Here is a 17,678-nt window from a genome sequence, read left to right as displayed (position 1 = left end):
AGCCTGCCCCAGCTCTCTATCCGCCTGGTTGATATAAATCAGCAGTATTTCACTCTCATAATTCACATTTACCCCTGCATAAACAAGGACAGAATCCAACCTGTTAATATTCCTGCATTTATCATCCCTCCATCCTGTCTCCACACAGACTGCAGGCCTGTAAGGGGATGGGGCTGGTGCAGCCTGTTGTGGCTGAAACATCCTGGGTGTGAAGGGAAGATCCCCATATCCATCTGCAGATGGCTGAACAAAGTCAAGAGGGAAAGAACCACTCCTGGAGAGCTGTGGGGTGGGAAACCTATTGTTTGGGGTGCAACTCAATCCAGGCTGTGTTTTCCTGGTGCTTGGGTTGTAATGACATGATTATGTCCCTGCTGAATTGTTGGCCTTTACAGTATTTGGATTTCCTGGTGACTCCATTGTGAAGGGCCCCATTCACTCAGGAGTGTTTACCCAGCTGCAGGAGCTCCTCCAGAGCTGCCCTGCTCAGGATCTGGACAAAGCACCATGGATTGTGGGAAAGAAAAAAGCAATGAGCTCAAGAAGAATAAGAGAGCTAAGAAGAAATCATGCTGGAGATGCTGTACTTGCTGTGGGATGGGTGTGTGCCTGAGAGCCTCATTCCATGGGTGGCAGTGGGCAGGTGCTCTTGCTGGGATCAGTTCACTCAGGGGCTCTACATCACCTTTTTCAGGACAAAATCATGTTGGTGGCCCCAAAAACTGTGCTATTTTTTTGCACTCCAGTGATTCAGTAGATTTTAGCAACTGGAAGAAAGGCAGCTTATGATTTCCATATTCTCAAAATCTTTTGCTAGGCAATCATATTTATAAAGTTTTCCTGATTCATCCTTCCCAACAAGGCTGCATTGGTGACTGGGTTCCCATCCAGTCTTTAGTGAAACTCAGGGAAGGGATGTCAGTTTAAGAAAATCATCTCAGCTTGTTTGGTTGCAAGCAAGATACTGCCCATCAACTAGAGAAGCTTCTAGCTGAGGACCAGGAAAGAGCTTGAATATCCAGGGGAGCCTTTCCCTGGGACCTTAATGAGGAGAAGGAATCAAATTCTTTTAAGCACATCTTCTTGGATCATGGGTAAACCTGTGGGCTGGAATATGGGGAAATTCCACAGAACTGGATTTCTTCTAGTTCACTTTGCTGTATGCAATCCCACCTCTACCAAAAGGTGACAAAATTCCCATCTCTGTGCTGAGCTTGTCTCAGCTACAGAGACAGAAACCACTGCACAGTAACTGCTTTCTCTAAAAAGAGAGCAAGGGAGAGGAGCAGCAATAATAATAAAAAAGGGCAAAGGCACATTCAGCCTCTAAGGCTTATAAAAAGCAGCTTAGCCTTCAATAAGCAATTCTTTGAAAAGAAATTAATGGAAAAGGTTACAAGCCTGCTCTTGAGCAGAGCCTGTCACACTGCTCTTTCACATCGTTTCTACAAATGGAACAAGTTAGTGGCATTTCTTTTATTTTCAGATGCCCTGAAAGGCTGCATTACTCACTGGACCCTGCATTTTCCCCTTTCCCATTTGCACAATGCTCTGAGGAATTCCTCGTGGGTGATTCAGTGGGAGATGTGAGCTGAGCCCTACCTGCACACCCCACACAGCAACTGCACCCACTGCTGCCTCTGATGGGACACAGGAACCCTGTCCATCCAACCCCTGCCTTGCAAAGAAGAAACAATAAAAAAGAGGAAAGAATCAGCAGCTGCTGGAATGGTGCTGTCCCTCCACCTGCACGGATGTGGTTGTGGATGTGGTGCAGTTGGGAAATCAGATTAAGGGTGGGATGGGGAAATGGACCCTGAACTTTGCAAACAGGGGGTTGCCCTTCTCATGCAGCCAGGCTCTGTCACTAGGTGGTACTGTGCATTCTCCTAACTCCTCACTGCTCTGCCCATTCCCTGGGTTAGATGCTTTACTGGTAAATACTGTGTTTTGAGAAAGGGAACTCTTGTTCAAGTCCTCTCACTGCTCCTCAGTTCACAGATTTTATTGCTGAATACAATTAAAGACTCTGATTCAGCAAACACTCGGGGTTGACTGGAGTTCCTGCTGTCACACAGCACCTGCTCAAAGCTGCCTCGTGGAGCCATTTGGTGGTGGGTTATGGCACCTTTCAGGTACAGATGCTCAGGCTCATGAAAGGCAAGGAAAACCCAAGGAAACCAGGAATGGTTCTATGAAAACAGGGAAAGAAATAAGATCTTTAATTTTTTTTGGTAACAAACCCTCTAATCAGTTCTATCACTGCCAGAAAAAGGGGAACTGAGAGATTTTTTTTGGATTTTCATTGCATTACTTCAGCTTGCTGGCAAAAATCCAAGTTCAAGGGATTTGAAAGAACTTGGGAAATGGGATATTTCTTGCTTGTGCATGAAAATCTGAGCAGCCCAGGTGCAGCAGGACCACGTAACACACCTACCCTTGCTTCCATACCATGTCCTGGTGTACATGCTAGTTAATCCAGCTCTGCCTCCTGATTTATGGTCTCAACCCTGCACAGTGGCTTTGCTCTTATCAGCCCATGGTGTGCAAGCTGTCCCTTGCATTTGCAAGATGAAAGCCCATGACTGGACTGACTGCATGAATTTGGTGCTGAATGATGGTGCTCTCTCTCTCATTAAGAGAACTGTTCATTATGCACAGTGCAGCCTTCATAGCTTGGCAGAAGTCTCCTGTCAAGAGCACTTTTATAAACTCAGATTGTCCCAAAGCAATTCCAACAAGGGAGGAGGAAGCACAGGCACACAGGCATCAAAGGTCTTGCAAGATCCCAAGATGCTGCAGTGCCCTTGGCAAAGCTGGGTGCAGAGCCCAGTGTCCTTGTCTCAGGCTGGCACAATGCAAGGCAAATTTCTTCTTTCAAATTAAATTGCTATTCATGTCTTTCCTTCAAAAATGAAACAGCTTATTCAGGACTTCCCAGCATTTAGCTACCCCCCAAAAACCTCCCCAGTCCAGAATAGCATCAGAACAACTGATTTGAGATCCAGCTTTGTCCCAGTCTGATTCCAGATTCCTCATGGCTCTTACACTACTAATTTAAAACTCCATTTATTTTTATAGCTATGGAAACTGTTAAATGTTAGTGATTCTGCAGATTTCTCAATCTGCCAAATGGCCCAGCAAAATCCTTTTGGAGCGTGTTTCATTTTGCATGAAGACTTTCTGGGTATTTAGAAATAAAAGGATGAGCATATTGATGGGTGATCAAAATGAGGCCAGTGATGACTAACAGAGGAGTCTTCTTCAAATAGCTGGCCCCATGCTCCACAGCTGCAGCACTGTAATGCTCAGATCACCAGCTGCTCTCACTCCTGGGGTGCACCATGGACTTGTGAAGCAGCACTTGGCATCCTGAGCGGCATTTGGGTTTTGTCTCAGAGGAGGTTAGGAGCAGTGTCACCTGCAAGCACTTTAATTTGCCTATGAACAGGAGATAGGGTGCAACTCCCAGCAAGAGCAGGCAGAACAAAAAGTACTGGAAAGCAAGAGGAGAAAGAGCAGATGGGAGGGAAGCAGGTCTGAGTGAATCTGTAAGAGGGCAGATACGTGGTGTTTCAAGGGCACTGCAGCTCTCCAAGACCACAGGCTTGTCATCCCCTTGGCTTTGTCACCCTGCTCCAGTCCCATACCTGCTGCTCAGACAGCAGCCTGCCTGCACCTAAGCAAATAGTGGCTGAGAATGAAAGAGCAAAGCACATCCCCCAAAAAGATGCACGTGAGCAGAAAGATTTGGAGAAGACCTTTCCTTTGAAAAAGCCTTTGGAGAAAATCCCAAGAGGCCCTCCAAATATACTCATCCCTAAAGCACAACAAACTTGTGAGACATGAGAGCAAATGCCCCACTGAGAAAACTTACGACTTCTCTGTATTAATACCAATTAATCTCTGGAGACTTGCAAGGTGTCTGGAGCCCTGTTAGAGGAGATGGGGACTCTTGAATGAATTCCAGGATAATGAGATCCACTGAGAGTTGGTTAGTGAAATGAAAAGGGATGCGGTAAACCAGCGTTATCAGCTTTGACAGAAATTAGCTCTGCCCACCCTGGAGCATTCACAAACCATTTCAACACCATGCTCACTCTATTCCCTGCTGCACTTCCCTTGGCCAGGTTTCATTTAATTCCAACCCTCCCAAGTCTGATGCAAGAGGGAGGGGAAGCTCTAATGGCTCTCATGTCTTTCCCAACCACGCTAATGGTTAAGACATTATCCATGTGCATTAATGAATGAGAGATACTGGCCTAGGCTGAAGGTGAAGTGGGTGGTAAATGGTCCTGGGCCATCCTAGATCTCTGCAGGGCAAATAGATTTATCTTTCCTGGTCACTCCCAGCTATTGGTAGGAAAGACTGTATGCATGAACTTTTTACTTTATGTATGAACTGTAAGATGAGATGAATCAGAGGAAAGAGTTTGTGCTTGTTAAACCATCCATGGGAAAGTATGTGACTAGTTTTGCTGTTATACATTCCCCTACTTGGGATGGTAATGGATTATTCCTTGGAGCCAGCACTGATCACCAGCACCCAACAGAGGGCCAAGGCTTTATTCCTTCTGGCTGGCTTTGTGTTCACAGGGGGATCATCCTCATGGCTTATCCTTGCAATGCAACTCCTTTGCACTTCAACCTGGGGCTGTCACATCAAGATCCCCCAAAAAATCCCTTATGACCTGTGGGTGTAAGCCAGTGCAAGGACAGCATCTCTGGGCTGGGGTGACTCTGGAGCCTTTTGCTGAGGCTGGATAATGAAGGCCACAGATGGGAAGGACTTTGGTCAGGATGTCCCTGCACAGAGGGCTCCTCACCCATGCCAGGACATCCAGCCCCGTGGTGTGCAATAACATAAGGAAAAAGCCCCTTGCAGCTCCCTCCCAGGTTGCACAGACTATGGCTGTTTACACTGGCTCTTTCACAGGAATTTGGGATCTCAGTTCTGTGCTATATTTAGGCTGAAAAACTACTGATATTTTTTTGGTTGTTGGCCTTTGACACACAAGTGTATTTTCTGAGAGGAAAAAATTCAGCTCTTGACTAAGTGGTGGGAAAATACAACCCCCAGAAATGTTAAATTTTCTAAAGCTGGAGCCAGGAGTTAGGAGCTGACAAGGGGAGTTTACATTATAAATACAGTCTGTTGGCTGAGCCAAATGTTTAAGGCAGCCTGGTGTTGGAGACCCAGGGTCTGGGCTAGCAGGACTCAGCTGGCTCCTGACACTTAGGACATCCTGATTATTTACATTTCAACTTTTACCATAAGAGGAAGGAGAACTGTTAAGAGCTGATTATTGTGAGATGAAGAGGAAAGAAGTTGAAACTGGGACACAGTCCATTACTGAAACATGCTGTCTGCAAAGCAACAACTTGTGTTTAGGAAAAAAAGTTCCACTTCCAGATTCCTGGTGTGAGTGTGTTGCAGGACTGGGATCCAAGGGGAAAAGATTTCCATGAAAATGGCTTGAATGAAAGGATCCCTTTGTAGGAGGTTATGACTGATAAATTACAAGAATGTTTGTGATATGATATAATAGTGGCAATTAAAAGACATTTCAGATGATGAATGCCTGAGAATATGCGATGCAGTGAACTTCCCAGAACCTCTTTTTTGAGATGAACACTGGCTCTATTCTCACTTTAATTAGAAATTACCCAACTCCTGTGCTGCTTATTCCCCTTCCTCCTTCACTACCTCCTCATCCCAGTGGCTGCTCTGATATAATTTGTCTGGCACAAACAGTTCCTCATTTGCAGTCTGGTTTTGAAAAACCCCTGATTGATCACCTGAGGTTTTGCAAAGCCCAGCTCAGCCTGCAGCCCTGATGCCACTCAGAGTTGTTGTCTCAGCTGTGGCTGGGCACATGAGGACCTGCATGACTGTAGACTCCTGTGGCTGTGGGGCTCTAAAGAGTATTTAAAAAAAACATTGAAAAAAGAAGAAAAAGCAGAGGTCAACCCAAGTTCAGCAAGTTACAGTAACATAAAGATTCCCAGCCCTCAGTCAGGTCTCTCTTCATCATGAGCTGCCTCTTTATGGGCATGGCAGTGACTGTACAAATGTGTTAAGCCCCTGAACACAGAGGGGTTAAATCAGGCCTCATGGAAGTGGAGCAAAGCAGGTTTGCAATGACTGTAACCTCACATTTCTGCCCTCCTGGAGCTTTGAGAACCCCTCAAGTCCCAGTGTTCAGCAGCAGAGTGATCAGTGAAATTGGTGAGTAACTGCACACAGTTATGCAACGCTGCAGACATGGGGTGACTCCTGCCAGGTGCTGGACAGACATTAATCCCCATTGGGGGGTAGATGGAAGTTCAGAGCATGGAGGAATTTGACCTTGGATAACTTTCTGTAGTTGGGACTTAGCACTGGCTGCCATGCAGAGCTCTTCTCCAGGAGCAGGGGATAGGACTGGCCTGAAGCTAGGCTTTGTCAGCTGCTTTGGAGTCTCAGTGGACTCACATGGTTGAAAAAAAGGTGCCTCCTGAGCTGAAAGGAGAGGAAGGAAAAAAGGCAGGGTTTGAAATCCCATAACAATTTCCCTCCAGCTTGAGCTCATAAGATTCATATTTAAGAAAACAACCCTCAACTGCTGTGAGCTCACTTGAACACGTGCAGTGCATAGGAGATTTAAATGAAGAGTCTTACAGATGAATCAAAAGGAGTGGACACCAGAAATTTAAGCTTTATATTTAAGCTTAAGAAGTAATTAATGTGCAAATGTTGCCTGTAGCCACTTGCAGGTGTCAAAGGTGCACCTTTGAGGGTTTATCCTCCTCAGTCCAGCCTGGGAGGGACAGAGGGAACAAAGGACAGGCAAGCTATCCCTCAACTTCAGTGCCTGTTGGTACTTACACTTGGATGGCATTCAGAGCCTTTGTTCTGTTCTTTTTTTGCTATCACAAAAGAGTCATCTTTGGAGTGCCTAATTTGTCCTGTTTTTTCCCCAAAGCTCCCAAGAGCTCCTGTTTGTCTCTAAACAACAGGATGCTGTTGGCTGGGTGTGAAGAGTTCCTGTAAGAGCACAGCTGATTCGTGGCAGCATCTTGGGTGCAGCTGCAAACACAGACAGGGCAGGATTGGCTCAGTGGCCCCAGTCAGCTCCACCTTAGCTCCAGGAGAACATCTGGAGGAAATGGCATCCATTGCACAGGGACTTTGGTGGGGCCTCCAAGGCATGTTGCAAAGGGTGAAGGAAGAAGCCTTGGTTTGCATGATCATCTTCTCTTCTGCAAGAGAAGAGACACGTGGAATCCTGGTGGGACTGGACCTGTTCTGGGTCTGCTCTGAGCTGTGCATTCAAGATGGATTTCTCTTTGAGGGAGAAGGGGTTGAGCCAAACAAAAATGCTGCAGGCAAAACTCCCTGCTGTTTTCAATTACTTTAGAGGATTGAAGTGTTCACAAATGTGTCTCTGGGGAAGCCAAGCTCTTCACCCCAAGCAGGTTCCTGGGGGCCTGTCTCAGTACAGAGCAGGTTAACTCCAGCAGGACTGCTGGGCACTGTCCTGACAATTGCTGACCTTCCTGTAGGCTTCCAGAATATTCCACCCAGGCCTTGGATGACATATATTTAATCAGAACAACATGACTGAGCTCTAGGTAACAGGATGTTTAATACTTAAGCATGCAGCTGGGTTTAGCAGATTCAGCTCTTTCTGTCTCTGCTTGGCACCTCTAGAGAATGACTTGCACAAGGCACCTGTCTTGGAAGGAATCAGCATGGATGAATTGCCTAATTTTTGGTAACTAAAGGAGCACAAGATGCATTCCATCTCATGATCCTAGACACTGAGCAGAAAATAGCTAAGCCTAGGAAGAAGCAGTTCAGACCTGGCTTCTGCAAAACCAGGGGATCAAAAAATATTCCCCTTGCCTTGCTGCAAGATGCATTTCTGTTATAAGCAAGATAAACTGCTGGAGATTGTCTCAGCTGAGACAGTTTGTGCTCCTGTGGAGAGCACAGTTTTTTATCCCTTGCAGACTAAAGCAAAGATAGTGCAGGAACACCCAAGTCCTTGGTGAACTTCAGGAGAGCTCAGCTTTGGGACAGACTCAAATCCACCTGTCTAGCAACAATTCATCATTGCTTGTGTCTGCTCAAGCTGGTGGCCTCTATAGGCTGCACTGGCAATCCTAACCCATTTATTAATGGGGTGGATTTAACACCATTAAGGCTTTGCCCCTGTTCCAAATGGGGGCAGCCACACTCCTCTCTCATGAACAGACTGGAACTGGAGGTTGAGTGTTTCTCACAGGAAGGCAGGCTGGAAGAATTCACAGGGGAAAAAAAACACCACCAAATACACCTCTTCTTTTAAGAGGCTGATGCATTTATTGAACCAAAAAACTCAGTCATGAGACTCAACCACTCTTCTACCAGCCCTAAAGTTCATGTAAAGACAAATAGGAGGGTCAATGTTGGTTTAAGGTCCCCCTCATTTTCTAGCAGCCCATGAAGAACACCAGAGTGTTGTGTTTGCTATAGTGAGCAAAGCCCCAGCCTGGAGCAGCTCCCTGTTGGAAGGCAGCACAGCAATCTGATGTGATTTAATGGCTCAGGTTCAGCCCCTGCCCAGCCCACTTCTGGAGCTTTTCTCTGCCCTCAGGAAAGCCCTGTGCCTCCTGTCCTGCCCACAAAAGATGAGTCCCCACCAGCTGTCGAGGGCAGTAGTGTTTGTTCAGAGGCAAAGGGTTATTGCCCCTGCACTGACATCAGTGCTCTGAGGGGCTCTGTGGGGCACAGATCCTTCCACACTGTCCCAGCCCTTCCCAGCCCCACAAAGGCAGGGGAAGTCTGTATCAAATGCTGAAGGCAGCTTTACAATGTGCTATAAAAATACCTGGGGGTGGGAGCTTAGTGAACACTTCTTGTATTTTCTCCATGGTCAACTTGAATGGAAATGGCTTGAGGTTTCCCCACAAGCTCTTTTTTCTCCCTGTCTGTTGGATATAATTTCTGGCAAAAATGAATTTTTAGCATTTGCATTTTCTCTCCCTTCCATTTGCTGTCTAACCCTCTTTGCTTCTGCCTGTAATAAAGATGGGGTGAGAAATTCTGCAAGCCAAAAGTTCCCTAGCTGCCTTTGGAAACATGTGAGGCTCATTAGCCTTTTCTGCAGCTCTGGGTGGATGGTTATTTTTCCCTCTCTTTTTTTTTTTTGGTGTGATTTTTGTTAGTTGTTGTTGGTTTGGGTGTTTTCGTTGTTATTTTTTTTTTTTTTCAAATGAAACAGTTCAAATCTCATAAATGCTTAAATATGCAGTCATAAATGCTTAAATATGTACCAATAAAGTCTGAGAAGTCTCCAGGGCAGCTCCAGAGACTGTGGACTGGATCAGCAAAGTGTGCTGGGGAAAAGAAATCATAGTTGCCTGCTCACAAAAGTGGGAATTAGGCAGAGTACAAGCCTAGGGTCTGAAGCCTCCTGAGCCCCAGCTGCACCAGGGCATCACAAAGCTCTGAGAAGAGGGCAGAGACCAGCAAAGAGCCCTTCAAACTCAGCTGAACAAGGTCCCATGCCCTCTACTTTAGTTAGTTAGTTAACTGCAGTGAATTTTGCTGGCTCTTTTCCCTGCCCACCCAACACTCCTACATGCCTAATCCCCCATTTCCTCAGCCTTCATCGTGCTGGAGTGACTAGATTAATGGGAAATGTTAATATGTCAGACCTGGAAGGAAAGAAAAGAGCTGGTTGTGTTTGAATTCCACATTAATCTACTTGGTGATGAAGCTATAAATCAAAACCTGGAAATTTTGCCAATCTGAAATGATGTGTTTAACATTTCAGCCTTTTCCTTCCTCTCTCCTGCCCAAAATTGCTTTGCACAGCCTTTTACAACAGCAGGGCAGGCGTGCAAAATGCTGCTTTTGCTCCTGAATCTTTAATTGTGCTTAAACATGATATGTCTTCAAGGCAAGCTGGGTGAAGAATGATGCTGAAACAAGAATGGAATTTCCAAACTGTTTCCTTTCTGAGGAGGAAGACCATGTTTCCTCCCAGGGTACATGGGGTTTGGGGATGTCTCAGATCCCACCATGGAATGGAAACTGTCCCTTTTGTGATGAGCTACCCAGCAGGGAGCCAGAAAAACACCAGGTGAATGGAGGAGGAACCCCAAAACCCTCCAGGTCAACTCCCCAGTGCCCAGCTGGGGAAAAACTGTTATAGCACCCCATGGCTAGCAGTGTGAATTCTGTGGGAAAAAGAAGTGCCTTCTCCTCAGGGAAAATTATAGATCTGGAAAGTAGAATCACAGAATGGTTTGGGTTTGAAGGAAGCTCAAAGATCCTCTAGTTCCAAGCCCCCTCCCACTGGACCAGGTTGCTCTGAGCCCCATCCAGCCTGGCCTCAAACTCTTCCAGGGATGGGGCATCCACAACTTCTCTGGGCAACCTGTGCCAGTGCCTCACTGCCCTGGTGAAGAGTTAATCCCTAATATGCAACAATTTCTTCCTAATAGCCAAAATTAAACTTTCTGCTAAAATATAGAATATTCCATGAATTTGCATATCTGCCAGCACAGCAAAAGCCCTTTCCTCTTCCTCATTTTACATTAGCACCCAGCCCCAAAATTCTACATCCCACCTCCCTCCTTAATTCCATTGCCTGTGACTGGACATCTGGGGGTCAGTGAGGTTCTGGAGACAATTCTGCACTTGTGCCCCTAACCTGAAGTAATTTAATCTGATTTGCTTCGGATTCTGTAACCATAAAATTACTTATCTGTCTTTCCAAGCACTTGGTGGATAAGAAGCAGTGTGTAAAAAGTACACAGCACTACTGTCTACAGAGAGTGAGGAAATAATAAATGTTTGTCAGTGGTATCCTTGAGAGATGGCTCTGCATCCAGTTGTCTGACTCAGAATTTGTAGGAGCAGTTGGTGGGATTTTAAACAGTTAAGACACATAAACACATTTTTACTGTAGATGTAGGTCCTGCACTGCCTAATGTTCTTTGACATTTCACAGGCATAGCCAGGAAACTAAAACATTTGTTGATGGATTTGGAGATTAAATAAATAGTGAATTATCTTCAGGATGTTAAAATGCAGAACTGACTGCCTATCCCATAATAAGAAGCCAGCCCTCCCCCAGTACTTCTTGAAATGTGAGTATTTCTGCAAAAGCAGGCACTGTGTTAGTTCACAGGACCATTTGTTTAGTAGGTCAGAGCAGTCAGACATCTGGGCATTGGTAAAAATACATCCGACAGCTCGGTGACATCTTGCACAACTGACTGTCTGAGAGCCTCAGCTGCAAGTTTATTATTTGTTCATCTCCTTTTTCAAATAAATTCCAATCATGCAGTCAGAAAACCACATGGTGGATCACAAAACACAATTAAAATGTAGCAAGCACTCACTACAATTAAAATATGGCAACTGGTGAATATTAACCCCACTGAAAACAGACCAAGGCAAGAGGTTTGTTCCACACTGGGCAGACAAATGTGTCCCTGAGAATCACAGCAGACTTGGGGGAGGATTTATTTGCTGGGAAAGAAATGCAGTCTGAGACAGATGATGGTTCCCTTCAGGGTACCAAAAGCCTCTGTCTGTCAGTACTGCTCGATGGCCTGGGTACCAAAGCATTGCTTACAGACAGTGAAAAACGGAGTCACTCAGCATCCCTGAGACAAATCCAGCCTGGACACCAAGAATGAAGGAATTTTTTGATTGTTTTAACCTATTTTATAACAACTGCTGCTCAGAGTGCAGCTTGAGCAAGTCCAGACTTCCAATTGCTGTGTCAGATTGGATTTGAAGACTGAAGTGTTTCACATCCCACTCTAACCACCACAGCCAGCATCCCCCCAAAACTGCTATTTCACCTATCTCTGCTAAAGCACTGGTGCTGATTTTCTGAGAACAAAGAAAGTAAAGTATCTCATCATAAATCATAAATAAAATTACACTGATTGTGCTGATGCCTGGAGCTTGTTTTGCTTCCAAGAACCCATTGCCTCTTGTATTGGAAGTAAATCTGTACAGTGTTGTCTTAGCTTTTATATATTTTGTAGATAGGAGAGTAGAAGGCAATTGGCAAGTTTTGGAATGTTTGTATGGTGGAGACAACAGACTAAGGCAAGGATAGAAAAAAAATTATCTAAGTCAGAGCCACACCTGAGCACTCACAATCCTGGCTGGGGGAGGAGCTGGGTATTCCCCAGTGCTGTGGGTCCTGCTCAGCCAGAACCTGGCTGTGTGCTACACTGCTCTGCTGGCCCCAACTCTGTTTTAGCAAAAGGCACCAGAGGCAGAGATACATTGAGATGTGATTAACTCAAAGAAAAACAAAACATAGTTTTCAGATATGAAAAAGCATGGCTTAATTCTACAAAGTTGACTAATGTTTCTCTTTAAAGTTTCTTTTTAGGGTTTTTCTGGTTCTGGTACCAGGCAGAATTCCTACACTGGTCTGCTTTGCTCTTAAGGTGCAGTAGCAACAGGAATTAATATATAGCAACAACAAAAACTAGCATAGTCAAGAGCTTATTTGCTCATCTAAATAATCAGCAGTGGAAGAAATTTCTGTCTCTGGGAAGTGATTAAACTGTCAGGCTTTCTGTCCAAGCAATACTCTATTAAAATACCCTGCCAGCATTTAAATTGGACGATGCTGGCTACTGGAGGAAATGCTTTTAGGATTAATATACATAAGTGTGGAGTTAGGTATCAGCTCATGCTGGCTGTTAATAACACTGCTGCTGCTGGAACTCCACAGTGATGAGCTCTGAGATGCCTTTTCTGACAAACCTCCACCCAGCAGCAATTCTCCTGGTACCTGACCCAGCATTTCAGATCCTCTCCAAAGAATTGCAAGCTCATGGGCATTGACAAATAAAGTGACGTGTTTTACTGAGCTTTTGCAGATGTTCACAGATTCTGTCTGAGAAACAAACAACTCCTCAAGTCCATCCTGACCTGACCTGTGAGTGTCTTTCAGGCTGCATTAATGCTTGTCTGGGTGGGAAGAGAGGCACCTTGCTGGTGCCATTCCATTGGTGACTCTGGCAAAGGGGAACAACATGCCAGAATCACGATAAAATGCTAGGGGGAATGGCCCAAGGCATGTGCATTTTGCAATGGAAAACGTGCACTTGTGGATGTGCTCAATGCTCACAGCAATGTAAATCTGCTGAGAGAACACCAGTCCTGGGAGTGTTCACAGGCAGTGGCATTCCCTGGTGCATAGCCTGGGACACATTATCAGCAATCAGAATCTGGACACACCTCAAAACCAACTCTTTGGTTTTTGAGGATGATTTTACATAGCTGGAGGGTAAAAATGAGGCTTAGCATTGAACCCTCTTGCTTTCCCCTCCCCTTTCCCAGGCCCATGTGAGCTGATTGGTTTCAGGTTCAGGTTCCTGAGAGAAGCTGCAAGGAGAGGGTGGGTCAGCCCCACACCACAGGCAGCCTGTGCACAGACTGACCTCTGGGCTCACCCCAGCCAGAGCCACAGAGCCCAGGGAGGGCAGCGTGGTTCACTTGGAGCCATCCCAGGGCTGCATCTCAGGGGGGCTTCAAAGCCAAGCCCTGGGTAATGAGTTTATGTGACTGGCTGTGGGTGTCTTCTGGAACAAACACTTATAATAAAAATGCTGCCCATGCTTGCTGAACTCCAAATACCATAAAATCTATTCCTGAAGTCTGCTGAAACCAGAGCATGATTTGAAGCTGGTTCAAAGTTTGCTGAAATTACTGAGAGCCCTGCCCTGGTCTCCCTCTAACCATCACACAAAATTTCTACAGACTTTTAATCTGTTGCCTTCTGTATGACTTGGCTTCACACATGGAGACTTCCAAAGCACAGGAAAAGCAAAATACCAAGTAAATGGGAGTAGCAGAAAATCCATTTGCCAAATGCACATACCAATCAGTCACTCCAGCGTCCGGCATTAGACAAATCTGTGGAGATGATAAATATTGTAATGGGCTTGTCCCCACAGCAGAATAAATGTCTAGACTCTGTTGTCTAAAGCTGATTTAAAAATCAGACGAGCTGTTGGGTTTACATTGCAACCTGGACTCACCTATGGACTGGAACGAGTTGCTTTTCAAAGTGACATTCAGCACTAGTTCCTTCTGTGATGTTCAGTTTGTTTAACCCAGTTTAATCAGTCTCAGAAACACACACAGTTTATTAGAGCTGTGTCACTATACCCCAAGCTGCAAGCAGTTAATGTAACTCTACAGAGAAGCCACTCATCCAAGCCCCTAAGCTCTCTATACCACATAAACCATACATCAAGCAAACCAGAAACTTTAAGCAATCAGATGCCTGGGACTTTGCAAGATGAAGCAATCAGAAGGCATTGCACAAGTCACTCAGGGATAATTAGTGCTGCTATAGTTTAAAACCCTCTGCAAATGCCCATTTTCCACAGATTAGGTGCCTTTAGGCATCCTTTCGTCTGGGTAGATTATAAATTATTCCTATGCAGCTGTAGGGACAGCCTTAGGAAGCAGAAAAGCTAAGGTGGTACTTATGAGTATAAAGCTCAAGGAAAGGGGATATAGCAAATTGAACCTTAATTTGCTCTCACTTATTCCCCCCCTGCTCTGTGGGAAGTAGGGTTTGGACCATGGGAGACCCCATCAGCATCCTCCAAACCAAAATATTTCTCCTGCCACTCCTCCCCTGCCCACAGCATCTCCTCTGTCCCAGCGCTTGTGTGGGACCCAGAGTGGTTGGTGGGAACAGGACAGGACCCTGTGGGGCTCCCAGGGGGTCTCCCCCCTGCAGCCTTGGGGTTTGGGGGTCTGGCCTGGTGTTGTGTTACCCTACCTGATAAAGGTCTCTGGAAATGCACCATGGCTTCAGCATGAGCTGCAGGAGCCGCAGGTTTCCAAAGCGGCAAGTCCTCAGAGCCCGGGACGTCAGGCTCCACACCAGGCTGTCCCAGCTGTAGAGCAGATCCTCAAAGCCAAAGAGCACAGCAGCCATGCCAGCTCCCTGTGTGAATCACCCCAGATCCTCTGCTCAGAGGCAGCCAGCTAATCCCAGGGCGCCTTATGAACTGCAAGGTTAAAGAGGCACTGAAATTTCCATCAAAGAAGGAGAACGAAAAGCAAGGAGAAAAAAAAAAAAAACCAACAAACCACCAAACCACCAAACCAGAACAGACAACAAAAACCAGCAGCCAAAATAAACTGTTTGGGGATGTGCCTTTCTCCCTTTGCATACGCCCTTCAGGATGTGGTTTCTCCCTCTGTGGATCTTCTCAGAGCGAGTCCTGCTGCACCCAAAGATGAGCAAGGAGGAGGTAAAAATACCTCTCCTGACTTAGGAAGGCATTTGCACATCCCTTGCAAAGGACTTCTTGGTAACACTGCATCACTTCCCAGCTCTCTGCTGCAGATCCAAGGAGCAAACTCGGATCCAAAGTCATCACTTTGCATGCTCAGTGCTGGGACTCCATCCAGAGGGAAGAAAAAAGCTGCTCACTCTCCGTCTGCCAGCATTCCCAAGGCATTCCACTATTGGGTTTAACTCTTTCAAACACTCCAGAACAACATCTGAGAAGGCAGCTCTGCCACATGCAACATTTCATCCTTTTGTTTCGTGTGTTAACTCACCATTGCACACTCACTCTTTTTCCCACCCAGCTATCTTTTCTGGAGCCTTTTTATGTTTTGAACTCGTAAGGGAACTTAATCTTTCCATGAGAATTATGTAACAGTCTGCAAAGCACTTTTTTTTTACCCAAGGGGTGATATTTCTGGAAATTGACAGCCTTTTAATATCAGTCTTACTCAGCTGATGTGGAGATATTTTTAACCCTTGGTGAGGCCACATTCATGAGGGTGGGTCTCATCTGAACAAGCCCAGGAGGAAATTCCAGAAGAATTGGACCATTTTTGGTCTATGGGTACAAAGATTCACTCCTGGCATCCCTTCTTAAAATAAGTGCTGAGAAGAGATCAGTTCCCTGCTGTTTCCCCATGGGATCAGCTTGTCTGGGTGGAGACTTCAATACTGTTGACATCTATGATGAGTTGAGCTGGTCCAGTAAGGGCAAAAATACATTATCAAGATGAGGATTTTGCAGTTAAACCACCACAAAATCATGGAGCTAAGTTACATGATATTTTCCAACTAAATTCAATGAGTGCTTCTTCTTCTTATTTAATCACCAGGTGGGGCAACTGAGGTTGGAAGTATTTTTATCAAAGGCACAGTGCAAGCCAGTGCCCTTGGAGACAGCTGCCTGTCAGGGCTATTTTTCACTCATTTTACTCTCCCTTCAGAGGAATGTGTGCAAAAAGGCCACAGGATTAGGAGTCAGCTGAAGAAGGCATCCATGGAGGCACTTCCTAGGAGGCACTTTTTAGAGGGGTAGGCAGGACAGCTTGAGCTGAAATAATGAGAGACCTGCACGCACCGAACTCCTAAAACTGCGGGTTTAGCAGAGGTGAGAAGACATCATTTCCAAAAATGTCCTCCCTGATTCAACTCCCTGGATAGGGAAGAAGCAGGAATATTAATATCTGTTTGATTTTCTGAAGGTCTGTCCCCCATGACCCCATCCATAATCTGTTCTTTGAGGGCTGAAGGACACAGCGAGCTGTGAGTCATGACAGCAGCACAAGGATGCTCGTCAGCTCCCTGACAGGGCAGGTGGAGGGCCAGGAAAATACAGCTGCAAAATTCATGTTCTCAGCCTAATTGCTTCTTCAGGACTTCGTTTTCAGAGCAACTTCATAAAATATGGTAATAAAATTGTAATAATGTTTCCTTTAAACTTGTTAGGAGCTATTCATTCTGCTAAGTGCAGTTTTCCTTTCTCATATCCTGGTCCCTGCCTGTTTTCTTGGTGTCCAGCCTTTCTGTAAACTCCCTTTGCTCATCTTTTGGTTATTTTCCTGCCTTTAAACTCAGTAACACACTGCTTCTGTTAGCAGCAGTATAGACAAAGGACCAGGAACATCTCCATTATAAAGCCTCATTTGGATAAAAAGAATTATATATACATATATATATGTGTGTGTGTGTATATATATGTGTGTGTGTGTATATATGTGTGTGTGTGTATATATATATATATATATATACACACACATATACACACACATATATATACATATATATATGTGTGTGTGTGAATATATATATATGTATCTGTGTGTAACTTGACTAGACAATATTTGCTTCAGGCTACATGTAGCCTGATATTCAAGATCTCTGCCTGGGAGCACAAGAGAGGAAAAGAAAGAAATGTGTTTGATAAAAGAAAACAGAGAGGGAGAAAAGAAACCATAGCAAGTGATTGCTCTGGGATGTGACCTAACCCCTTTGGTATTCTGGAAAGAGGAGAGGAGGGGAAATGGAGGATATACCACAGTTTTAAAATTAGCTGCTCCATATGTGCATCAAGTCTTTCCTTATGGCTGAAAGGAGATTTTCAGCCCCTGTCCCAGCTCGGTAATTACTCAACAGATGAGGGCAGCTCTGAAGGAGACTTTTCACTTGGCTGATGATATAATCAGACTTTCTGAAAACAGTTCTCCAATGTATTTATTTAACTGATAGACTGGAGCAGTCTCCTTAGGAGTCACTTGGGTCTAGAGAAGGCCCAGTGAACATTTTGGTGGATAGATTTACCTTCATGATTAGAGCAGATTGTCTGGTTTCCTGTGGAGGTTTTCCTGCTGACCT

The 17,678-nt window shown here is 45.2% G+C and overlaps 1 protein-coding gene across 1 annotated transcript in view; it reads right to left on the bottom strand.

Annotated features, from left to right (window-relative positions):
• FRMD4A (FERM domain containing 4A) overlaps nucleotides 1-15,313 on the bottom strand; it is a 174,414-nt gene extending 159,101 nt beyond the window's left edge. Inside the window, exon 1 of the mRNA XM_056516370.1 lies at nucleotides 14,808-15,313. Coding sequence (XP_056372345.1) covers nucleotides 14,808-14,966 — 159 coding nt within the window. The 5' untranslated portion in view covers nucleotides 14,967-15,313. The remainder of the gene's footprint in view (nucleotides 1-14,807) is intronic.
• Nucleotides 15,314-17,678: the final 2,365 nt, after the last annotated feature.

This window comes from Oenanthe melanoleuca, chromosome 1A, assembly GCF_029582105.1.
Source record: "Oenanthe melanoleuca isolate GR-GAL-2019-014 chromosome 1A, OMel1.0, whole genome shotgun sequence".
In the NCBI taxonomy this organism is placed as follows: Eukaryota; Metazoa; Chordata; class Aves; order Passeriformes; family Muscicapidae; genus Oenanthe; species Oenanthe melanoleuca.
This window is presented reverse-complemented; position numbering and strand designations above follow the sequence as displayed.